The sequence below is a fragment of the Mesocricetus auratus genome, unplaced genomic scaffold (genome assembly GCF_017639785.1).
Source record: "Mesocricetus auratus isolate SY011 unplaced genomic scaffold, BCM_Maur_2.0 Super-Scaffold_100008, whole genome shotgun sequence".
Lineage (NCBI taxonomy): Eukaryota > Metazoa > Chordata > Mammalia > Rodentia > Cricetidae > Mesocricetus > Mesocricetus auratus.
Genome location: NW_024429192.1, coordinates 84,775,072 through 84,800,851, shown reverse-complemented (window position 1 = coordinate 84,800,851; position 25,780 = coordinate 84,775,072). Strand labels below are relative to the sequence as shown.

General features: G+C 44.1%; 1 protein-coding gene across 2 annotated transcripts in view; it reads left to right on the top strand.

The window, feature by feature from the left end:
- Positions 1-4,195: 4,195 nt before the first annotated feature.
- The window catches only part of Flt3 (fms related receptor tyrosine kinase 3), a 79,022-nt gene continuing 57,437 nt past the window's right edge, over positions 4,196-25,780 (top strand). Inside the window, exons 1-3 of one of the 2 annotated variants that reach the window (XM_040751382.1) lie at positions 4,214-4,484; positions 15,883-16,209; positions 25,292-25,413. In XM_040751382.1, coding sequence (XP_040607316.1) covers positions 25,411-25,413 — 3 coding nt within the window. In that variant the 5' untranslated portion in view covers positions 4,214-4,484; positions 15,883-16,209; positions 25,292-25,410. Of the gene's footprint in view, positions 4,485-15,882; positions 16,210-25,291; positions 25,414-25,780 lie in introns of both variants that reach the window. The other variant, XM_040751381.1, reaches the window with a different exon arrangement.

The following is a 25,780-nucleotide window of genomic DNA, read 5'->3' as shown; positions in this document are numbered from 1 at the left end:
AAGATATATTTATGGACTGGAGAGATGGATCAGCAGTTAAAAGTACTGACTGCTCTTCCAGAGGTCCTGAGTTCAATTCCTGGCAACCACATGGTGGCTCACAACCATCTATAATGAGATGTGGTGCTTCTGCTGGCCTGCAGGCAGAAGACTATATACATAATAAATAAAATATTTTAAAAAGATGTATTTATTATTTATGTGACTGTCGGTTTGCCTTTGTGAGTTTGTGTTCTATGTGTGTGCTGATACCCTCAGAGGCCAGAGAGGGCGCTGGTTCTCTTTGAAGTGGAGTTCCAGGCAGCTGTGGGAACTGAACAATAAGTGCTCTTAATAACTGAACCATCTCTCCAGCCCCATAAGTTGACATTTTTTAAATGATATAGGTAAGTCTGAAATTGCTGTTTAAACACTGAATGGAATTTACTTATTAAATTTACAAAATCTGTCTTAGTCATGTAAATACTACTTAAACACTGAAGAACCTTGATTGGATTTTTATTAAGTGTTTGAGGCACTGAGAAATATTTAATGGATGACTTGTGCTGTGGTGGTTTGAATAAGAATGACCCCCATAAGTTCACATAGTTCAATGCTTAGTGATGAGGGACTGCCCTTATTTGAAGAAGGATTAGGAGGTGTGGCCTTGTTGGAGGAAATGTTTCACTGGGGATGGGCTTTGAGGTTTCAGAAGCCCATGGTACTCTACCAGACCCACTCTTCTCCATCTTGCCTTCCTCCCCTCCCCTCTTTCTCCTGACCTGTGGATCAGGCTCTCAGCTGCTGCTCCAGCACCATGCTTGCAGCCATGCTCCCTGCCATGATGATACTGGACTACGCCTCTGAACTGTAAGCCAGCCCCAATTAAATGCTTCCTTTTATAAGGGTTGCTTTGATCATGGCGTCTCTTCATAGCAATAGAACAGTATAAGACATATGTCTAGGAAAAATTGGTGAAGGTATTTAATGTTTAGAGGGACTTAAATTCAATATTTAAATGTAATAAGATGATTACTAACCAACATACAGTGAAAATGATAAAGTTTCAAGCTACATTAGATTCATAAATAAAATGACAATATGTGAAGGCAGGTTAAAGGAAGTTCATGAATGCCTGAATAAAGAATTGACAGTATTTATTTGGGAAGCACTCACACAGTGATGATAAATAACCCCACCTGGGGGTGCAGTGTCCAGTGTCTGCCCTTCAGGATGCTCTGACCACAACCCAAGAAAGCTCCAGCAAGCCTCCCTCTCCCTTATAAGGGGTCACGTCTGCAACACTGAAGCCACACCCTAAGATGTGGCCATTACTTCAAGTCTGTTGGCAGAACAAGATTCCACTATGAACATGTATGAATGAGTTCAAAGCTTTAAAATACTAAGTACTAAAACTTACAGCCATAATTGAATATTCAGACTATTATTAAACGTAATTTTTTTTTGGTTTCTCGAGACAGGGCTTCTCTGTGGCTTTGGAGGCTGTCCTGGAACTCACTCTGTAGACCAGGCTGGCCTCGAACTCACAGAGATCCACCTGCCTCTGCCTCCCGAGTGCTGGGATTAAAGGCGTGTGCCACCAAAGCCCGGCTTATTAAATGTAAATTTTTATTAAATATATTTACTGAATAGCATTTAAATTTATCAAGTACTTACTATTAAAATAAGTACTTATTAAAGTAAGCATGTTTGTAAAAGACATATTATCATGACCACAAGTACCAGACTATAAACTGCCTACCCCAGCCAGGATATGCAATCGCCTCCTGCTTCTTAGTCGTTCTGCCCCCTATCCTCCTCCCTTACCCTGTACCTCACCTCCATCCCTCAAACTGTGGCTGGGAAGTTGCCTTTCTGGCTGGACTCCCCTTTACTTTCATTAGTCAGGGAACACACTTGTTCTTTTTATGCTGGGTTCTGGTCTTGTCTTGGGCTTTGTCAGTGTAAAGAGATATCCTTTTGGAGGTCATTCTCTGATGGGAGGGGTCAACAGAGTGTGGATAAGTCTGAAGCAGGGACTTTGATGGAAGCCAGCTGGAATTCCAGTGGGTTCAGCCTCTCCTAGCTTCCAGCTTGAACTAGGGTTCTGATGGTGACTCCATCTTTGTCTCACTCATGGGGCCACAAGTCAGAGGCATCTTCCTGGACTTTGGTGTATGCTTTCAGCATACATACATAGAATTTATTTCTAAGACTCAGAAGGGGGTCATATGATCTGGTTTATGTCCTTTTCAAACTTTAAATTTTTTTTTCTTTTTTTTGGTTTTTCGAGACAGGGTTTCTCTGTGGCTTTGGAGGCTGTCCTGGAACTCACTCTGTAGACCAGGCTGGCCTCGAACTCACAGAGATCCGCCTGCCTCTGCCTCCCGAGTGCTGGGATTAAAGGCGTGAGCCACCACTGCCCGGCCATCTTAACCATCTTAAGTGTGCATTTTGGTGTGTTAAACACATTCACACATTTTGCAATTCATTTCATCCTATAAAATAAAACCCTGTAGTCACCAGATACCTTGTTGGGGACTGCTAGAACCTTGAACAAAATGGAGTCTGTCAACCGTTTCTTGGCCTTCTGACTACGTGACTACGAGCACACATGCCCTTGAGACAAAGGAAAAGGCTAACAATAAAAGTTAAATTTACACAGGGCAGCCCACCTGCCTAGCCAGAGGGAAGTAACCCTTACAGAGTAATTGTCTTTGTTAACAAAAGATTAAAGGGTTCTGTTGAATACTTCCGACTCCTCCCTAATTCCTGCACCTGACTTATGCTGACAAGCATTTGTGGAATGCAACTGATGACTGATGGAAAACTACAGCTTTGTCTTTACCGTATTTGGTGTATATTTGAGTTGAGACTTGATTGACATGCTTGTACCACCCCCTGAGATGCTTGTACCACCCCCCTGAGGTTCTTCCTCTATAAGTTCCAGTGCCCCCCAAAAATAAAGGCTCTTGATCAGCGAACGTTGTCTTGAGCCTGTTTCCTTTAACCTCTTGAAGTTTACTTTTCAGATCGGATCTGCTCGTGAAGGCCCACCAAATTAGTAGCGACCCTCATCACCTCATCCCCGTGGGTCGGGGGGTCCCTTCCCGGGGGTCGCAATACCTGCCCGATGCTCTGCCACCCCCAGCCAGCTCTGCCTGGCTACTTTCTACTTTCTGTCTCTGCAAATTTTAGCACAGTGTCCTCAAGATTCCCGTGCTGTATCAGAATTGTCCTCCTTGTACATTTTCTCCATCCGGCCACAAGTCAGCGCAGTCTCACTAGTGTGAATAATGCCCCTGTAGACAGGAGTGTAGGAATGTTCCTTCGTGTCCCTGCTGCAATTCCAGAAGCCTAGTCGATGGGTCGGTCATATAAGCTTAAAATACCTAAAGCACCAAGCCCATGTCATTTTCCACAGTGACTGCGTTTTAGAAGTCACTTTGAAGTTTGCCCTAGAGAGAAACTTGATAATTGCTGTGGACTGCAGCAGAGAAGAAACAGTGATGACCGAGGTCGTAGATTCACAATGGCCATGCCTGAAGAGAAAACTATTAAAAGAATGAAGAGCATAGAACTGCTGTGGTGGAGAGATATTACCGACCTTTGATCCACATCTGTCATTGTGGGGAGGGATCTAGGACGAAGAGGACAAATGGCTCAGGAGGGCTCCTGGATGGAGAAGCCAGGGCGGCTAGCCTGAGCTTTCGATATTCAGCCTGAAGTATGGAAAACAACTGTCACCTCGAAACACTATGAGACTAAAAGCCAGAAGTAGGAGAGGACTTTGAGATGCACTAATTTGTTTGAGCGTGTTTAACCTCCACAGTTTATGCAGTTGACATTGAAACCAAGCCTGTTTTTCTGAATTGGAGGCAGATGGAGTCTTGGCTATCCTAAGAGATAAGAGGGAGAAGACAAAGAAAATCAGTTCACAATGAAGATCTACCAGGCGAGGAATAAAACCCTCGGAGTCGCCAGTGTGTGGCATCAATTCCGCACCCTTCATGGGGCGTCAAAGATGCCCGCGCAAAGAGGGAGGTCTGTGGGTCACCGCTCTTCTCACGCTCTGGAATCTAAAGCAGAGGTCCGGGGACTCCCGGGAACCGCAATACGGCCCGAGCCACCCAGTCCGAGCAACTTCCCCAGCAGGACCACACCCAGTCTCCCCCCGCCGCAGTCGGGTTGCCCCGGGCGCCAGGAGCGCAGGCTGCGGACCACGGCAGGCACGTGGGTTCGGCGCAGTGCTGCGCCAGTTCTGCCCGCCTGGCAGCCCAGGGGCTCGCGCGCTGCCCCGGCCTCTGGGGAGAGGTTCCTCCCCCTCTGCTCTGCACCAGTCCGAGGGAATCTGCGGTCGGTGACGCGCATCCTTCGGCGAGCCACCTGCAGCCCCCGGCGCGCCGCTGGAGCCGCATCGCAGCCTGGGCTGGTGGCTTGGGTACCGCGCGCTCCGGAGGCCATGCGGGCGTTGACGCGGCGCGGCGGCCGACTGCCTCTGCTCGGTAAGGCCCCCTCGCCCCCTCCCCGCCCCGGCTGAGTGCGCACCCCCGCCCCTGCGCTCCCCTGGCCACCGCGTCCCTCCCCACTTTCGGGCCCTCCCGCGCAAGCGGTGAACTTGGCTGCGGCTCGTCTAGCCCCCCCTCCGCCCTCGCTCCCACCCTCCACCGCAGCACTCCTTCGCAGTCCCCAGGCCGCCTCGCCTAGGCTTGGGTTTGGATGCGGGCGGCCAGCCCTGGAGAAACTGCAGCAGCACAGGCGGCCCGGGACCCCCTGATTAGTTCCCTGGCTTCTGTGGATTCTCAAGGAGTGGCGTTCTCACCTCTTTGAGACGTGGGTTGACCGAGTAAACTCTAATGTGAAAAAAACGGCATCTTCTGCTAGAGCAGTCCGCCCCGCTGGTGACCCCCACCTGTGCCAATTTTCGGTTAGATCAATGGCTAGTTACTTAGTAAATACTATCCAAAACGGATTTACAAATTAAAATATTAGCTGTCCTTTTATTCTTATTGTAGGATTAAACCCTAGTGAGATTTTTCAAGGACTCTGAGGACTGCCCTCCCAAATTACCTCTTGGGTGGTAGTTGTAATTGAAAACGTTAACCATAAAGAAAAGGTCCCCTTCTGACCCAGTTCAGATCGGTTCGCGTCGGCTTTCTGTTTGGGAAGATGAGGGGTTGGATTGAATTTAAGTTGGAAACAGAGTTCTGGGAGTCTGAGGAAGATCCGGCCCTGCCCTAGTTTTGCAGCCTTGGGAGGCACTTACGGCCTGGCCTTGGCGCCCGGTAACCTACTTCCCCTTCGGCTCTAACGCTTAGGATTAGGGCTTGAACATCGACGACAAATAGAGAAAATATTTGCAATATAATGAGCAGAAATTATTTCTTATCGTTTAAAAAAATAAGGATTACAAAGTAAAAAATGTAGGATATAAAAAAGGTGGGAAAATAGACGTTTTACCTTTCTTAAACAGATATGTAAATAGGTGTGTTTCAAATACATAGCTTTGCTTTTCAGGTTATGTTAATGCAAAAGGTTTTGGTTGTGTATGCTATTAGTGCCTTTTCCGTAGCAGAAAAGACTTTCTGAAGGGCTAAAGGGATCTAGGGAAGTAGCTTGGTATTATCAGAGCAGCACTGGGAACCACACTCAAACCGCACTGGACTCCTTCTTAGGAAATGTCTATATCCCTCTCCAGAATCAAAATGCAACACACAGACAACAAATACGCACAATCTTCCGAGTCCATCCATCTGTTATATATCAGTATGTCCTCGTAACCATGGGAGGGGGTCAAAACACAGGGTGACTCAGGTTCAAAGTGACCACTACTCTGATATCTCAAACTCTATATTACTTTTGCCTGTTTTTGAAATGCACAAGAAGGAAATCATTGTTATACCCCACCCCTCCCCTCTCTGTCTTCAATGCTGGGAATCAAACTCAGGGCCTCACATAGATGAGGCGCACCCCTAACTCTCCCTTCATGCTCAGTTACCTTCTGTATCACTTGTTTTTATATGGGGACAAATGCTGACCTGCACACGTGCACCGCATGTGTGCCTGTGATGCTCTGAAAAGGTGGTCAGCTCCCCCTGAAATGAATCTGCAGATGATGGTGAGCCACCCTGTGGGTGCTAGACAGCAAACCCAGGCCTTCTGCAAAAACAGCAAGTGCTCCTAACTGCTGAGACGGCTCTCCAGCCTCTCTGACTCAACAGTGCTTGTGAGCAAAGACTTTGTTCCCTGTAATGTAGTTCTTGAAAACAGCGCTGGCTGCCATTCTCTGATGTGATACTCTTTTCTGTGTGTTTATACATTCCCTTGTTGATCATTCAAGCTCTTCCTGGACTAAGGATGTATCTCTATAGCAGAGTACTTGCTTAGTATACATGAAACCCTTGGGTTCAATTCTCAGAACCCCTTTTGAAAATGTTGCTTCTGTTTTTGTTTGTAATTACAAACAATACTTCTGTGATCGTCATCTGTTTTTGGTGGACCTGAACTCTCATTTCTTGTAGGATTTTCCCAGAAGGAGGACATATATGCAATTTGGGTAGGTACTGCAGATGAATTTTCCAAAGTAGTTGTACCAATTCACACCCCCTACTAATGGTGTGGAAACTCCAGCCCACACCTTTATGATGCTCGTTGGTAAATATTTTCTTCTTGGATAAAGTAAGGATCTTAAAAGTGAGGACTTTCAGCCAAGCATAGTGGTATACACCTTTAATCCCAGCACTTGGGAGGCAGAGGCAGGCACATCTCTGTGAGTTCGAGGCCAGCCTGGTCTACAAAACTAGTTCCAGTACAGCCAGGGCTGTTTGTTACACAGAGACACCTTGTCTGGAAAAAACAAAAAATGGAAAAAGAGTTACATTTCTTGCATTACAAGAAAAGCATTTGGTTTCTGTTTCCTTTGTAAGCACTATTTTCCATGGATAACAATGATATTTTCTAAGAGGCTCTGGAAGAGAGGGAAGGTGTAATTGGATTTTTCCTTGGGCTGCCACCTCATAAATAATGACACAGAGACTCATTCATTATGAAAGCTTGGCCTATAGTTTAGGCTTATTCTAACTCGTAAAACTGAAATTAATCCACTTATACTAATCTATGTTCTATCACATGACATTCTGTCTCTTCCATATTTTTCTTTGAGGCTGTCCTGGAACTCAATCTGTAGACCAGGCTGGCTTGGAACTCACAGAGATCCGCCTGCCTCTGCCTCCCGAGTGCTGGGATTAAAGGCGTGCGCCACCACTGCCCAGCTCTCTCTTCCATCTTGCACCTCCTGTTTTCTCACTGTGTCTCCTGGCTTCTCCCTGCACACCTAGATTCCTCCTCGCCCTTTCTATCCCCAGAAATCCCACCTATACCTCCTGGCTAACTACTGGCCATTCATCTTTTTATTATACCAACCATAGCAAAATATCTTCACACAGTATACAAATATTCTACAACATAAATGGTTTATAATAATAGCTTCCAAGGACTAGAACTTTTACATTGCATTTAAAAATGAGCTGCATGGGTGTAATACCTTAAACAAGAGTAGAAACATATATACAATATAATAAAAAATAACCTTAAATTTGTTATCAATATACAAAAACTAGTGGTTGTTCAAAAGTAGAATGAACAATGCACCCTTTTATACCATCATTTCTATACTCTATTTCCCCTTTCCCCTTTAGAAAGAGATCCCTGAATCTAATCTCCTTTGTTCAGCTTTTTCATGACCATGACCAATAGTAACTTGTAACCAACCCTGCTAAATGATGACAAACATCTATAACCCACCGAATGACCAAAAAAATTATCCATCCCACCTCTTGAAAGTGTGGGCATCATGTTCTTTAAAAAATAATTTATTTTTATTTTATGTGCATTGGTGCTGCAAATATGTAAGGGAGTTACAGACAGTTGTGAGCTACCGTGTAGGTGCTGAGAATTGAACCTCTGGAAGAACCACTGAGCCATCTCTCCAGCTCCTAGAGTGCTTCCTTCAGTCTGGGGGGCAACAGCATCTCTAGGGGACCCTGAGAAAATTGGGCTAATGGTCAAGTTCTGGGAGAACTAGCTGTGTTATTTTTTGTTTAATCTCTGTGTGATGGGAAAGTGTAGAGCTTATCTGAAGTCATTTCTGGAGTAGTCTGTGAAGCTGGACCACCTCAGCGAGCAGCTTTGAAGTTGTTCTGAACATAGAATGTTGAGGAAAGTGCATCTGAAGCATTCTGAGAGGCTGGATCACATGGGCTACTTGTTTTCATTGATGTCTGGTCCTTTAAAAAAAACACAAACTTTTGAAGGTGACATATTTCTGCATTAACACGGTGTGTACGAGTCAGCTAAAGATGACTTTTTGTTTTATGTTTGAGCAGATAAAAGACATCTGTTACTTTTATAAGTTCATTTGGACTGCATAGTGAAACTATAATATAAATCTCTACCCATGCCATATGAAAGACTGACATGTAATAATAAGTCAAAAGGACTCTGTAGACAACTAGATTTATCAAGTCTCATCCAGTCTGAGAGCTGTTCCCATGTAGAGGGATCAACATATATATCACCTGTTGCATAGTTTTTCTTGGTTTCTTTTTTTCATGTCTGTAGCCAAGAGTTTCAGAATGTCTCCCCCAATCAAATTTGATCTTCATTATTTTTGAAGAGAACCATAACTTTTTGTTTCCTGTAGAAACAAAGGCATAGCCTCTCCCCTAATGCAACATGTTTTCTAACTTCCATTTTGAGTTAAGACATTCTTAAAATATATAGGTTGGCTTAATTTAGAAGTTTCCATAATTCAATGTCTCTCAGCAGCTTTGTTTTTGCTCATTAGCATTTAAAAATTCAAAGTCAGCAAAGCACCATACAGTATCCAGGCACCCTGTGTATTTTCCATCTTTATGTGACTTATTTTTTTAATATTACTTTATTGCCTCTTTAAATACTTTACTGTTTTTAAGCTATATTTTCTTTGTCTGTACCCATTTTTCTTTTCTTTTAAAAATTGTTTATTTATTTTTACTTCATGTGCTTTACTGGCTTTGCCTGCATGTCTGTCTGTATGAAGGTGTCAGAGCCCCTATAACTGGAAGTGGTGAGCTGCCTTGTGGGTGCTGTGAATTGAACCTGTATCCTCTGGAAGAGCAGCCAGTGCTCTTTACCACTAAGCCATTTTTCCAGCCCCCATTTTTCTTTTCTTTCTTACGCCTAAGCACATTTTAAAACACACTGTGACCTCCTGTTCAGAGGTTTTTGTCTGCCTGGACTTATTTATTTATTTAATTTTTATTTTTTCTGTGAGTCTGTAGCCTCCTCTGACCATGTGAGCCAAATCTTAAAATGCTAGGCTATGGCCTTTAAGGTTCTGCTTAGCATATGGCTCCTGGCAGCTGCTTCTGTGCCCCTCAGTTCCACAAGAACTTAGTCTTATGTCAGTGGGTACCAGCCTGGAGACACATTTACCCGCCCAGCTCTGGGAATGTATTGTGTCTTCCTGAAGCAGGAGTTTGTGCCCAGTGCTGGCTGCTCAAGTGCTCAGCTGTATAGCAAGGCCTCTTTAAAAAAGCCATACCTCAGCCCAGGCCATGGTGGTGCACACCTTTAATTCCAGTAGATCTCTGAGTTTGAGGCCTGCCTGGTCTACAGAGTGAGTGCCAGGACAGGCCCCAAAGCTACAGAGAAACATTGTCTCTAAAAACAAAAAACAAACAAAAAAGTCATGACTTTTCATGCCCAGGCTATCTGAACGCCTGTTTTCTCAGACTTTATATGGATATTTGAGCCTCCATGTTGGATGCCATATATATTGAGTCTTTCTCTGTCCCACCAGCCAGCTCCCAAATAATGACATGGAGACTTCTTACTAATTATGAAACTCAGCCTATAGTTTAGGCTTATTTCAAACTAGCTCTTATAACTTAAATTAACCCACTTATATTAATCTATGTTCTATCACATGGCATTTTCTCTCTTCCTTTTTTTTTTTTTGGTTTTTCGAGGCAGGGTTTCTCTGTGGCTTTGGAGGCTGTCCTGGAACTCACTTTGTAGATCAGGCTGGCCTCGAACTCACAGAGATCCGCCTGCCTCTGCCTCCCGAGTGCTGGGATTAAAGGCGTGCGCCACCAACGCCCGGCTTCTCTCTTCCATTTTGCACCTCCTGTTTTCTTACTGTGTCTCCTGGATTCTCCCTGCACACCTAGATTCCTCCTCCTCTTTCTTTCTATCCCCAGAAATTCTACCTATACCTCCTGCCTAACTATTGGCAGTTCATCTTTTTATTACACCAATCATAGCAATACACGCTCACACAGTGTACAAATATCCCACAACAGGAAGAAGGAACTCTCTGTGACTTTATCTACATTGGGTACTGATACTGCCAAGAGAAGAGTTCAATATTACAATAACTAAAATACTGTCTCTTTCATTGTCAGAGAATTAACAGTCAGAGCCTTGAATTATACATTCTTGCCACTGTTTTTTGTCCTTCTTGCTTGCCTTAGTTACTTTTCCATTGCTGTGAAGAGATACCATGACCAAGGCAACTTATAAAAGAAAGAGTTTATTGGGAACTTGCTTATAGTTTCAGAGGGTGTGTCCATGATCATTATGGCATGGGGATGGGCATGTATGGCTGCAGGCAGGCAGGCAGGTGGGCAGGCAGGCAGGCGGGGTGCTGGAGCAATAGCCGAGGGCTACATCTGGATCCACAAGCATGAGGCAGAGAAAGCTAAGTGGGACTGTCTTGAGCTTTTTTGTTTTATTTTATTTTGCTTTGGTTTTTTTGTTTGTTTATTTTTTGTTTTGTTTTTGGAGACGAGGTTTCTCTGTGCAGCTCTGGTTGTTTTGGGACTCACTCTGTAAACCACACTGGCCTCAAACCCACAGAGATGTGCCTGTCTCTGCCTAGGATTTCTGGGATTAAAGGTGTGTTCCACCATTGCCTACTAGGGCTTTTGAAACCTCAAAGTCCACCCCTACTGACAGTCTTCCTCCAACAAGGCCACACCTCCAATCCTTCCCAAACAGTTTCACCATCTGTGGCATAAACATTTAAATATATGAGTCTATAGGGCTATTCTCATTCAAACCAGCATATTCCATTTCCTGGCTCCCATACACTTGTAGCCCTATCATAATGCAAAGTACATTTAGTCCAACTTCAGAAGGCCCCGTAGTCTATCACAATCTCAACACAGTTTAAAAGTTCAAAGTCTCTTCTGAGACTCAAGGCAGTTTCTTAATTGTAACCCCCTGTAAAATCAAAAGCAAAAAGCAATATGCTTCCAATATATATTACCATTCCAAAAGTGAAGAATGAGAGTGTAGTAAGGAAATACTGGATCAAAGCAAGATCAAAATCCAGGAAGGCAAACTTCAATTCTATTCTCTACCTTTGATGTCAGAGGGCTTAGATGGCTCTGCCCTTCCAGTCTTGGTGACCGCCACACCCTTCTTTTCCTAGGGCTGGTTCAACTCCTGATCTGCTGCAGGTATCCTAAAGCTCAGCATCCCCAACATCCTAGGGTCAACAGCACAACCCAGGCTTCACTTTCACAGCTCTTTGCATGGCCTTGTTTGGTCTCCATGCAGCGACTTCCCTGACACATTCCTGGTCTCAGAGGATCTCCTTAAGTGAAGAGGAAGACTCCACAACCCCTTTACTCCTTTATTCTTCATAAGTCAAAAGCTAAAACCTCATGACTGACGCTGGCAGGTTCTGCTGCCTGTTTGGGTGGGAATTACATTTGCATGAGCTTTGATTTTTCTTCCTTTATTGAACAAGCTTTCCTGAATTTAGGAGCAGAAGATTCCTTAGGCATTTCCCCTTTGCAGGTTGGAAGCTTGATTAAGTGGGACCTTGCTTGGATGGTACCACTCCCTTTATTCAGTTTCACATCAAGCCTTTCTTTAAACTTCTCATCTCTTTGAGCACAAGACTTGGCTTCAACATTGAATTTCCTCCTTTTTTCCCCTCAAACTGCACATTTTGTATTTCTCTTTGTCCTATTTGCTCATTTTTGTTGTAAATCTGCATAACAGGGACTACTAATAACCACATACCACAGTCATTGTTAGCCTGTCCTGAAAGATCCTCTGCCAAAGAAAGTAGTCCCCAGGCAGATTCTTAGGACAAGGGCAAAAACCAGCCACATTCTTTGCCAAAATACCACAAGAATGATCTCAAGCCCAATTGCTAGTATTTTTTCCCCTCTAAAACCACCTGAGCTGGGCTTCCCTAGTCCACTTTGCTGTCTAGTCAACATTAGTCATTGCTCCCTAGTTAGCATACTGTTTTCTGAGTGCCTAGTAGAATGGCACAGTAAACTCTCTTTATAGTGTTCAAAGTTCCAAATTTTTCTACACCCCACTCCTGGTACAAACTTCCGTCTTACTTTTCTTTTGCTGTAAAGACACCATGGCCAAGCAACTTATGGGAAAAATATTTTAATAAAGCTCACAGTTTCAGAGGTTAGAGTCTATGACCATTGTGGTGGGGAGCATGGCAGTAGACAGGCAGGGGTGGTGCTGAGTGATCATGTCTTGATCCAGGAGCAGAGAGAGCTAACTGGGACTGGTATGGACTTTTGAAACGTGAGCCCACCCTCCCTCCACTCCACCCCCTCCCCCCCCCCGACACACCTCCTCCAAAGCCACACCTTCTAATCCTTCCCAAACAGCTCAACCAACCTGGGAACCAAGCATTCAAATATGTGAACCTATGGGGGTCATTCTCATTTATATCACCATATTTATTTTCCTTCTTCATTGCTCTGGACTCTAATGCTTTAGTTTCTTTCTTTTTTTTTTTTTTTTTTTTTTTGGTTTTTCGAGACAGGGTTTCTCTGTATTGCTTTGGAGTCTGTCCTGGAACTCAGTCACCCTAGACCAGGCTGGCCTTGAACTCACAGAGATACACATTGGCCTGTACATGCCTGCACTGCTGTGTGAACCACACAAGTACACACAAGGTTAAAAAAATTAAAAAATGAAATAAAAACAGCATGCTTCAATGAAGTTTCAACTAGATAAGATAGGAATTCCAGGCCGGGCGGTGGTGGCGCACGCCTTTAGTCCCAGCACTCGGGAGGCAGAGGCAGGCAGATCTCTGTGAGTTCGAGGCAGGGCTGGACCGATAGCCTCCAAAACAATACAGAGAAACCCTGTCTTGTAAAAACAAAAAAAAAAAAAAAAAAAAGAATAGGAATTCCAAGGGCATTACCTTGTGCAACTACTTGAATATAGATAGATTGTATTATATGCTCATAGAAATGGCAGTGCACTTGCATTTGGGGTAAAATGAATGATCTGTCACAAAGTCAAATATGATTTTTTTTCAAGGGTTTCTTTGTGTATCCCTGGCTATCCTGGAACTAGGTTTGTAGACCAGACTGGCCTTGAACTCACAGAGATCCACCTGCCTCTGTCTCCCAAGTGCTGGGATTAAAGGTGTGGGCCACTACCATCTAAACAAATATGATTTTTGCATTTAGGGAAGAAACAGTTTGGGTTTGGAATTGTGTGTGTGTGTGTATGAGAGAGAGAGACAGACAGACAGACAGACAGACAGACAGACAGACAGAGTAGACAGAGACAGAGAGTGAGTCTTATATTATCCAGGCTGATCTCCAATTTAATATGTAACCAAGGATGCCTTTGAATTCTTGATCCTCCTGCCCCAGCCTTCTAAGTGCTAGGACTATAAGGATACATTCTGAAGCCTGGCTTGGGGGCTGTTTTGGATTTTCCAGATGGTCATTCTACTATGTCAGCTAGGCTGGTCTTAAGCTACCATATCTCAGGCCATGGCACCTAGCAAGAAGCAGTTTTCTAAATGGTTCTTTGAACAAATGTGTTGACTACATTTTATCACCAGAGAGTATCTGTGTTCCATTGAGAACCTCCCTGCTTCCCCATACCATCTTCTCGATTTAAACTGTGCCTGTCGTGTCTTTACTCCCTAATGATACTAAGAAATTAGTGTGGCAGGAGTCCCTGACAATAAAATATGCATCTCATGTTGGAGATTGCCATCAAAAGAGAAAGAAAAGGAAGGAAGGAAGGAAGGAGGGAGGGAGGGAGAGAGGGAGGGAGGGAGGGAAGGAAGGAAGGAAGGAGGGAGAGAGGGAGGGAGGGAAGGAAGGAAGGAGGGAGAGAGGGAGGGAGGGAAGGAAGGAAGGAGGGAGAGAGGGAGGGAGGTTGATATCTATAGATTGCCATTTATAGATTGCTTATTCAAAATACCTCCTAAGTATTGTTTTGTTTTGAAAGAGCTGGCCTGGAACTCACTATGTAGACCAGGCTGGCCTCAAATGCACAGATATCCATCCACCTGCCTCTGTCTTCTAGTGCTGGGAATAAAGGCATGGACCACCACACCTGGCTCCTGGTGAAGTTTTGATTTGACAAAAAATCAAACAAACAAAAAAGCTCAGATAATCTGAGGAGCACTGTAAAATTTTATTCTTAAAAATTAATTAGCAGCCAGGCGTTGGTGGCGCACGCCTTTAATCGCAGCACTCGGGAGACAGAGGCAAGTGGATCTCTGTGAGTTCGAGGCCAGCCTGGTCTACAGAGCGAGTTCCAGGACAGCCTCCAAAGCCACAGAGAAACCCTGTCTCGAAAAACAAACAAACAAAAAAATTTAATTAGCATACAAAGTACTGCAAATTTATCGTTTCCCCTCTCCTCTTTTGGGCTTTTTAGGAGGGTTTTTTTTCAGGTGGTATCCCAAGGTGCCTCAAGTCCGCCTGTTTTGGCCTCCTTAGTTCTGGGATTACAGGTGTGTGTGCTACCACACCCAGTCCCCAGGAGTTCCAAAGGGGCCTTGCAGATAATGGGAGTACAAATTTGGCTTAGCATACTGCGTAGCTTGATCCTGCTGCTCTGCCCGCCCTTCATTCCCTCAGACAAGCTGATGACCCTCCAGTGAAGAGATTTACCCAAGCAGAGCATTTGGAGTCTGAGTTATCTTTGTTTGTGGTGTAGTTGATTTTTTTTTTCTTTTCTGAGACAAAGAATCTCACAGACAAGGTTGACCTGGATCTTGAGTTCCTCCTATCTCAGTTTTCCAAGTGCCGGGGTAACCATGTCTGTCTGTCTCTGTTCATCTTCAGACTTACCCTCACTGTGGCTCTAAGGAGGCTTTAGTCATAGTTACAAGGTCAGAAGTTTTTCTGTCTTTAAGGGATGGGGTGTGAGCCCTGCGCCTTCGTGGTGTGGGTAGTTTTTCCAGTGGCTGTCTCCTCCGTGGACATGAACTAATGAACGCTGTTGTGGTCGTTAACTTGACTCATACCATTCTGTTCTTTAGATACTAACACATGTGAAGGAAATATAAAAATATATGAAGCACACACACAGTGTTCTTTTGTGGCTGGAGGAATTGCATAAGATCCTAAAAGAGGAACTATTGGTATTTTTTTGGGGTTGTTAAACAGTAAAAAAAAAATCTTTGTTTCACGACTGTCATTATTAGTTGATTGGGGGCCAAGAGTCCTCTATAGAACTATTTACAGTTTACACTGCAGCAGGAGATATTGTCATTCTTCCTCTCCAATACAGTGTTTTAATTATAGGATGCCCACCAAATTCAGTCTTCAAAATCCTCTGTGATCAGAGTCAGGTTTCCTAATGCTGTCCTATTCTTGGAGGAAATGCAGATAGACATCTTAGGACTCACAATGCAAATAGGACACATGCTGGTGGCGACGGCTCTGCAATTGAAGTTCCTGTTTCTGAACATCAGATGAATCCCATAGGGGCTTCCTTTGCAGAAAGGAAGACACTGAGTCAGGGTTGGGAGTCAGTCCTGTATGTAAGGCTTCCCTACCCGCCTCCTGTCCCCCACTTCTTCTGAGTACTTCTGAGCAGGGATGTGGTATGTCTCAGTGTTACAGCCCAGCATTCGTGAGGACCTAGTTCTGTCCTGAGCACCTTCCCAGACACCATACATCGACTTCCAAAATGGCCCAGTACTGCCCTCAGAGGATTCCCAGGCTAACGCTATGACGCCAGCAGCAAGAGTCTCGGAGCTGCAACTGACGCACTTTTAGAAGCATCTACAGAAGCGTGACCTCTAACCCAGACAGAAAAGGAGGCCAAGGTTCCCAGAGGAGACCATTCCAACCGTGGCTGGGAAGGTGTGTGATCGGTGACTGGAAAGCAGAGAGTGAGGACTCTCCCAGCAATTGGGCTAGCAAGGAACAAGGTTCACAGGTAACAAACCTGAGCAAAACCACAATTCAGTCTCAAGGTTATAACTCAGGAAATTGATTTCTTTTTGGCTTTTTTTTTTTTTTTGAGACAGGGTTTCTCTGTAGCTTTGGAGTCTATCCTGGAACTATAGATCAGGCTGGCCTCAAACTCACAGAGATCTGATTGTCTGTGCCTCCCTAATGCTGGAATTAAAGGCATATGCCACCACTGCCCTGCATAGGAAATTTGATTTTTTTAATACTTAGTGTGTATGTGTCTGTGTGCATGCATTCAATTGTGTGTGGGAGTGCCAAGGCTCGTGTATGGAGGTCAGAGGACAACTTGAGAGAGTTGGTTGTCTCTGTTGTAATTTTTTTTTTTTTTTTTGGTTTTTACGAGACAGGGTTTCTCTGTATTGTTTTGGAGGCTGTCCTGGAACTCGCTCTGTAGACCAGGATGGCCTCAGAACTCACAGAGATCCACCTGTCTCTGCCTCCCGAGTGCTGGGATTAAAGGCGTTCGCCACCAACGCCCGGCTTTCTGTTGTAATTTTAAAAAGCAGCACTCCAGAGAAAGACACCATGTGACAGAGCTTGGGTGGAGGGGTTTTTATTGGGAGAAAATGAATGGAAAAAGAGGGGAGAGGAGAGGGGAGAGCGGCCTCTGGGGACAAGAGTGGCAGAAGAGAAGAGAAAGGCAGAGAGAGATATGGGAGGTGGGAGGTGGGCAGGGTCCTTTAAAAGGGAACACAGTGAATGTGCACAGTTGGTGCGCTTAGTGTCTGCAGCTGAGGGCGAATCCTGTCAGAACCCCAAGGGCAGGCCAGTACAGATGTCTGAACACTAACAGTCTCATTCTACCATGTAGGTCCCAGGAATCAAAACTCAGGTTCTCACGATTGGTGGCAAGTGCCCACAGAGCCATCTTGATGGCCTGGAGCTTGACCTTTATCACAGAGGCCAAGAATCTCTGGTTGATTTCCTTACACTGTTTTTTCCTCTCCCCTCTCTTTCCCTCTCCCCTCTCTCCCTCCCCTTCCTCCTCTCTTTCTCTCTGTCATCCAACTATGTTATTTTATTTATTTACTTTTTTTATTCTTGATTTTTTTTTGAGACAGGGTTTCTCTGTGTAGCTTTGGAGGCTGTCCTGGCACTTGCTCCGTAGACCTGGTTGGCCTCAGACTCACAAAGATCCACCTGCCTCTGCCTTCTGAGTGCTGGGATTAAAGGTGTGCAACACCACTGCCCAGCTCTTTATTTACTTTAAAGAGAAAGTGTCCATAACTTTCACTGAGTTTCAAAGGGGCCTGTGAGGGAGTCCAAATAAGGGAAGAACCAGTGCTGTGAGTTACGGAGGGTTTCCAGTGGAGGGTGTGTGGTGTTTGTGTGGAGGATGGAGTGGGTCTGCTGAACTGTTGCACAGCGGCCAGCGAGGAAGCTGCAGGCAGTGGTCCAGGCCAGAAACAGTCAAGACTTTAATCGTGACAATGGTAATCCAGAGGCTGAACTGAGGGAAGATTTGAGGATATCAAGAAGGCAAAAAATGTTAGGGTGTGGCTACTGCTTGGATGGGAAATGAAGGCAGAAGAGGACTCAGAGCTATCTCCTGGGGCTAGGTGAATGGCCATACCTGCAGCCCCAACAATGTGGGATGCTGAGGCAGGAGGATCCTTTGATACCAAGAGTTCACAGCAAAGATGCTCTGATCTCTAGATGTCTAGTTTTGGTGACAGTGTGGGTGTTGATACTAACTGAAGACACCCATATCTATAACTATATATATTCAGAGGTGTGAGACCTAGAGGCAAAAGTTTGGAGCCTACAAGCAAATAGGTGGTAGTTAAAATCGTGACAGTTTTCAGGGAAAAGGTACAGAGTATGAATAGAAAAAACAAAAAAGCAGATTAATCTGTCACCCTCATTTGTCAGGTGGTAAAATGAGGCTCAGAGAGGTTGTTAACTTTGTTTAAATTCCGTGTTATCCAAACTAAACTCCCACAGGGGAACTTGAACGCAGGTCTCTAGCTCTCACTTAGACCTATTTGCCTCACAAGACGTCACTTGGAATCGAGGCATTGGCGCTAGAGAGATGGCTCAGCTGTTAAGAGCACTTCTGTTCTTACAGAGGACCAAGTTCTGTTCCCCAAACCCTCACGGCAGCTCATAACCATCTGTGACTCCAGTCCTAGGGGATCTGACGCCCTCTTTCGGCCTCTGAAGTTATAGGGCATACATGTGGTATAGTCAAGCAAATGCTCACATGTACAACAATTTGAACTTTTCTTGGTATTGTTCAAAAAAAAAAAAAGAAAAGAAAGAGAAAACAATGTGTCTAGGCATTCTCCTATACAATCTAAATCCATAGCTCTGTCATTGGAGAGTAGATATTTACTCTGTGTTTTGTGTTTGTTGAGAGAGTCTCACTGGGTAGCTCTTAATAGCTTTGAACTCATGCAGACCAGCCTTGCCTGAGAGTTGAGGTGCTCCTCCAGCCCCTGCCTCCTGAATACTGTAAGCTGAGGAGGGTTTTCACCAATGAATTACCACACTTCGGTTTATCTAGCTATTTATTTATTTATTGTGAAGCAAAGTTATGGAGGTTTTTTGTTTGTTTTATTTTGGTTTTTGGGGTTTTGGGGGGGTTCAAGACAGGGTTTCTCTGTGGCTTTGGAGGTTGTCCTGGAACTCACTCTGTAGATCAGGCTGGCTTCAAACTCACAGAGATCCTCCTGCCTCTGCCCCCTCCCCTGCCCCCCTTGCTGGGATTAAAGGCATGCACCACCACCCTGCAAAATGTAACATCTTTACATAACTTAATATTCCACAATTCTTTTTCTTTCAAAGCATATAGTTTTTTGAGCCCCCTCGCCTTTTTTTTTTTTAGGTTAATTAATTTATCTACTATACACACAGTGTTCTGTCTGCATGTTTGCCTTCAGGCCAGAAGAGGGCACCAGATCTCATTATAGATGGTTGTGGGTCACCATGTGGTTGCTGGGAATTGGGAAATTGCACTTAGGACCTCTGGAGCTATCTCTCCAGTCCCTGCCTCCCCACCTTTTTTTTTTTTTTTTTTTAATTTCAAAGCTCCCTTAGGGCTCTAGAATGATTTGCAACCACAATCTGGGAATTTCCACCAAGACTTTGGAATAGATTCTTGGAAAAGAACCTTTGAGTTGATGATGTCAAATTATGCATCAGCCTTTTAAAGGCAGATGTGATGAGTCATATTTCTATAATAACTTCACCTTTTAAAATGTCTGTTTCCTGCCTGGAGTGGTGGTGCACCCCTTTAATCCCAGCACTCTGGAGGCAGAGACAGAAGGATCTCTGAGAGTTTAAGGCCAGTTTGGTCTACAAAGTGAGTTCTAGGACAGCCAGAGCTACCACACAGGGAAACCCTGTCTTGAAAAACCAAACCAAACAAACAAAAAGCCAGTTTCCCAGAGTGTATTAGGGACAGTCTTAGAACTGCCATGACTATCCATATGCAGGGCATTTCCATATCCACCCACAGTTCCCTCATGACCAGTGTCAACAACCCCATTCTCTACACCTAACCCCTGGCAACCAGTAATATCTTCTCTGTTCCTATTTTTTCCCCTTTTCAAAAGATCATGTATGGAATTGTATATGTGGTCTTTTGAGTTTGTTTACCCACATAGAATAATGTTTTAGGCTTTTTTGTTGTTTTGTTTAGACCAGGATGGCCTGGAACTCACAAGATTCACCTGTCTCTGCCTCCTGAGTGCTAGGATTAAAGGTGTGCATCACCATGGCTGGCTTGTCATAAATTTTTTTGAGGCTTCCTCATGCTGTTATATGCCAGTATTTTTTTCCTTTCAGTTGTTTAGTGTGGATATGTCATAGTTTATTCATTAAGCTGACTTTTTCTGGCCATTGATTTTCTCCTGGTTTTTGTTGATTATGAATGGTTTTATAAGTGTTCAAGTACAGGTGGTTCATGTAAGGATAGTCTTAATTTCTCCTGCATAAATACATGGTGTTGTGTGGATGAATTTTATGCTATATAAATTCTCAGCTGATGTCTTTGGGGAGAGAGGGTAAGACAGGGTTTCTCTTTGTAGCCTTGGCTGTCCTGGAACTCACTCTGTGGTCCAGGCTGACCTTGAACTCACAGAGATCCACCTGCCTCTGCCTCCCAAATTCTGGGATTAAAGGTGTGCCACCACTGCCTGGCCCAACTGTTGCCTTTTTTTTTTTTTGGTTTTTCAAGACAGGATTTCTCTGTGGCTTTGGTAGTTGTCCTGGAACTAGCTCTTGTAGACCAGGCTGGTCTCGAATTCACAGAGATCCACCTGCCTCTGCCTCCTAAATGCTGGGATTAAATGCATGCGCCACCACCACCCGGCTTCAACTGTTGTCTTAACCAATTTGTGTTTACAAGTGATTATGCCATGGGGACTGCAGTTACTCAACACCATTGTCAGCATGTGCTGCAGTCAGTTTTTTGTTTTTGTCCCTGGTCCCCTTCCCAGTCTGTGTTGTAGTCTGGTGTTTTGTTCCCCACCCCATCCTAACAACGTTGTAGCAACGTGTGGTGGTTTGAGTTGTGTTTCCCTAGCAACTGATGATGAGAAGTAATTTCTATTCACTTCATCATTACCTTACTTTGTTATTGGATTATTTTCTTATTATTGGGTTTTAGGAGTTATTTGTATGATATGGATACAGATTATTTGTTGGAGTTGTGTTGTGTAACAGTTTCCTCTGAAATTGAAGCATTCCATCCTGCAGGGAAGCTCTTTAAGCAGGGTAGTAACTAACTCAAAAAAGAGCTCAGGAAGTCCCTGAAACTGGCCAGATTCACTAGGTCCCTACCAGAGTAAGCAATAAGAGCTGCAGAAAAGACTCTTGAGATAACCATGATCAACCAGCTGCTGGCAAGAAACAAAAACTAGCAGAGCTGCCTGAAAGGTGTTTAGACCAACTGAGTCCCTTGGAAAGGATGCTCACCAACCTGTTGAGCTGCTTGCAGGCTATGCAGTGTGCTCCAGGTTCCTGACTTTTGTGAATTGTTCTCCATGCTGGGGTAGGCTTTGGTGATGCAGCTGTCTTTGAGTCATTTCTTCTCCTTTAGGTAACCCCTCACCCATATTCATGTAGGTAACTCCAGTAAAACTCGTTGGTTCAGCAAGCTAGACTTCGAGAGCATTCTACTTTCTGTCGTGGGCTCCCTATCTAGGTTGAATAGACATGTGTGTCCCTCCAGAAAAAGTTTGTCACACAAGAAGTGACCTGAAAATACCTTCATTCTGAGAGTTTGAATTCTTTGCACCCCTATGTAAAGGCCATGCTTCTATAACTCTAGTGCTGGGGATGTAGAGACAGGTCGAGTCCAGTGGCTTGATGGCTGGTCTAGCTGAAACAGAGAGACCCTGTCTCAGAAAATAAAGTGGTGAGTGATGGAAGAACATATCAAATGTCAATCTCTGGCCTCTATATGCACATGCATGGGGGTGTACACATGTGTGCATGAACACACACGTAAATAATGTAAAAAGTCAGCTATTCTCAAAGGAGGCAGAAAAAGAAGACAAGGGGATTAAGAGCAAACAGGACAGAGAATCAAATGACAGGATGATGGAGTCAAGCTTAGTCACACTAATAATCTCATGAGCTTAAATAACACCAGTATCACAACAAAAAGGTTAATTTTGGTGTGCACTGTTTTTATTGGCAAGTTCTTTAAAATAGTTTTATTTAAAACATGAAAATGAAAATCAATGTTTTAAAAGGCAAAGTTGGTCAGATTTCATTAAGAAAAGAAGTTCAAACTTTGTACCATACAAATGAAGTCAGTGCTGCATATGAGAACATCGCAGGCTAAAAGGAATAGAGTGTGGCAATGCACACCCTTAATATCAGCACCAGGGAGGCAGAGGCAGGAGGATCTCTGTGAGTTCAAGGCCAGCCTGCTCTACAGAACCAGTGCCAGGACTATTAGAGCTATACACTGAGATCCTGCCTCAAAATTAGTTAACTAATTAATTAAATGAAGGGAAAGTTTTATGCTAACACTAATCTAAACAGCTAGTGGGGCTTTAACAGCATGTGCAATGCTGTGAGGCTTGTTTCTTCAACAGAACATTCCTGATCAGTAACAGATCTTGGAAGTATGTGTAGGGAATCCTGGTTGAGCTGCAAGGAAAGGTGGATAAACCCACTGGCATCCCCACAGAGTGCAGCGCTCCCGCAGTAATTAGCACTGTGAGGACAAAGAGACAAATAAGGGAGAGAGAAGCCTTGGCTGCCTCTCGACCAAGATGACAAGATGGCAGCAGTCAAACGCTCCCCAATCCTGTCTCCCTCCAAGTACATGTAGTGAATGTACTTACAGAGTATACTCTGAGCTATGAAACACAGCTCAACAAACTCTGAAAGATTCCAGAAACACAAGATAGAGCTTTTGATTGAAAGGGTATTAAATTAGAAATTGCCAGCAGAAAAAAAATTGGAAGGTCACCAACTACTGAGAAATCAAAGCAGTTTTGAAGGGTCCACGGATGAAGAGGAAACCAGAAAATCAAATGTATTTTGAATTGAATGGCAATGAAAATGAGATGACTATGGTAATATGTGGGAAGCCTCTAAGGCTGTAGTTGAGCAGAAATTACAACTGAGCCATCATTCTAGCCCAAGTTTGTTTGTTTGTTTGTTTGTTTTGGTGTTAGGGATTGAACCAAGTACATCACACATTTGAGGGAAACCCTCTATTACAGAGTCATAACCCAGACCCAAATTTATAAGGTTAGCTTATTATTAGACATTTACTTATTAATTATTAATTAGAGCTTTTTCTTTTTAGAGTGTGATGATTGTTTGTTTATTTTGAGACAGAGTCTCATTCTAAGGCCCAGACTGGCCTCAAACTTTCTCATGGAAATTGTCTTACTGCTGAGCTTCTCCAGTGCTGGGCTTACAGGTGTGAGACATTTTAAAAGAATAAAGATCTCAAATCAAGGGCATCACGTTCAAGTATAAGAAACAAAAGGAAGCCAGGTATAGTGGTCTATTGCCTTTGCTCCCAGTTCTCAGGAGACAGAGGTGGATTTTTGTTTTGTTTTGTTTTTTCGAGGCAGGGTTTCTCTGTGGTTTTGGAAGCTGTCCTGGAACTTGCAGGCTTGGTCTCGAACTCACAGAGATCCACCTGCCTCTGCTTCCTGAGTGCTGGAATTAAAGGCGTGAACCACCACCACCCGGCTCAGAGGCGGATTTTTAATTCAAGGCCAGCCAGGTCTACATAGTAACTTCCAGGACAACAGGACTGGGTAGAGAGACGACCCTGTCTCAAACAACAATACACGACAACAACAAAACAGACAAGAAAAGAAGAAGCAGAAAGAAAATGTCAAATTAAACTCTGTTTTACTCTGTTTTAATTTCTATTGTTGTGAAGAGACACCATGACCATGGCAACTCTTTTTTTTTTTTAATTATGCATACCATGTTCTGCCTGCATGTATGTCTGCAGGCCAAAAGAGGGCACCAGATCTCACTATAAATAGTTGTGAACCACCATCTGGTTGCTAGGAATTGAACTCAGGACCTCTGGAAGAGTAGCCAGTGCTCTTAACTACTGAGCCGTCTCTCTAGCCCCCATGACAACTCTTATAAAAGAACACATTTAATTGGGTGGCTTAGTTTCAGAGGTTTAGTCCATTATCATCATGTTGAGACATGGCAGCATGCAGGCAGACATGGTTCTGGAGAAGGAACTAAGGGTTCTATCTATATCTTGATCCACAGGCACCAGGAAGTGAACTGTCACACTAGGCATAGCTTGAACATAGGAGACCTCAAAGCTCACCCCCACAGTGACATGCTTCCTCCAACAAAGTCACACCTACTTCAACAAAGTCATACCTCTTAATAGTGCCACTCCCTATGAGCTTTTGGGGCCAATTACATTCAAACTACTTACCACAAGCTCTATATGAGCAAAATAAAGAAAATAATCATGAACAAGAAAAGCAAAACAATGGCAAAAAGTCAATGTAACCAAGATTGATAAAAGATCAGTTAAACTGATGAACCTCAGTGAGACCACCAGATCAAAGACACACATGCACAGTTGTTAAAAGCATCGTGTATCACATACAACTTTCTAAAACTAAAAATAAAATCTTACAACACTTGACTTGGTCAAAACATCTGAAGAGATGTGCTACCACAATGACAGAAATTAGAGAACATTTTAAAGTAACTGAAAGGATACTAAACACTATAATTCAACAGGGCAATTAAAGCCACAGTGTGTCCCTGTATGGCGCACACCTATCACTCCAGCTCTTGAGAGCCTGAGGCAGAAGTTTGTGGCTAGAAGGAGTACTGAGCAAAGCTCTGTCTCAGTAATGAAAAAGGCAGAAGAAAAGCCACAGCGAGAGGACACACCTGCTATCCTATGAAGAAGCAGAAGATGATCCGGTGGATAAAAGCGCTTGCCACAAAAGCTCAGCTGCTCTGACCTGTGGCACGCGCGTGTGAGTGCACACACACACACCACACACACGCACACACACACCACACACACACACACCACAGCACACACACACACACCACACACACGCGCACACACACACACACACCACAGCACACACACACACCACACACACACACCACACACACGCACACACACACACACACCACACACACACGCACACACACACCACACACACACACCACACACACCACACACACACACCACAGCACACACACACACCACACACACGCACACACACACACAGAGAAGATAAAATTTAATAATAGAAAAAACTGAAGGTCTCATTTTAGCAGATATTGTGACACAGTTGGAATTCCATGTGTGTGTCAGAGTACACAGGAACGCAGCTGGAATCCTACGTGTGTCAGTACACAGGAGCACAGCTGGAATCCCATGTGTGTCAGTACACAGGAGCACAGCTGGAATCCCATGTGTGTTAGTACACAGGAGCACAGCTGGAATCTTTTCTTTGTTCTGTGGCAAGCCAAACACTTCTTTTATTTCTGAGGTGTGTGTGTGTGTGTGTGTGTGTGTGTGTGTGTGTGTATACTAATGTCATTATTTTTGTTTTGTTTTACAGTTGTTTTGTCCTTAACAATTCTTGAGACCATTACAAACCAAGATCTGCCTGTGATCAAGTGTGTTTTAATCAGTCATAAGAACAATGGCTCATCAGCTGGAAAGTCATCGTCATATATCATGGTAAAGTAATAGGAGCATGTGGCTTCCTCCGTTTTACTCTAGAGACTATACTTTGTAGGCTATTGGAACCTGTCATGACTCAGTGGGCACTGCTATCCGTTTAGTGTACTGAACTCTTATCGGTGGAGCAGCATCTATACTGCCAGCTGCCTTGCTGCAAAGGACATCAAGAACCATATTCCAGGGGTGTGAGAGCCTGTGGATTGGATTTCTAGCACTGAGGGTTAGTGTGCTTCCCTCACACATGCACATGGGGAGATCCATGTGGGTGTGGATTTGAAAGGGTATGTATGTATACCTAGTGTGGAGAAGTGTGAGCCCCGCCCCCTGTGTGTATGTGTGTGTGTGTGTGTGTGTGTGTGTGTGT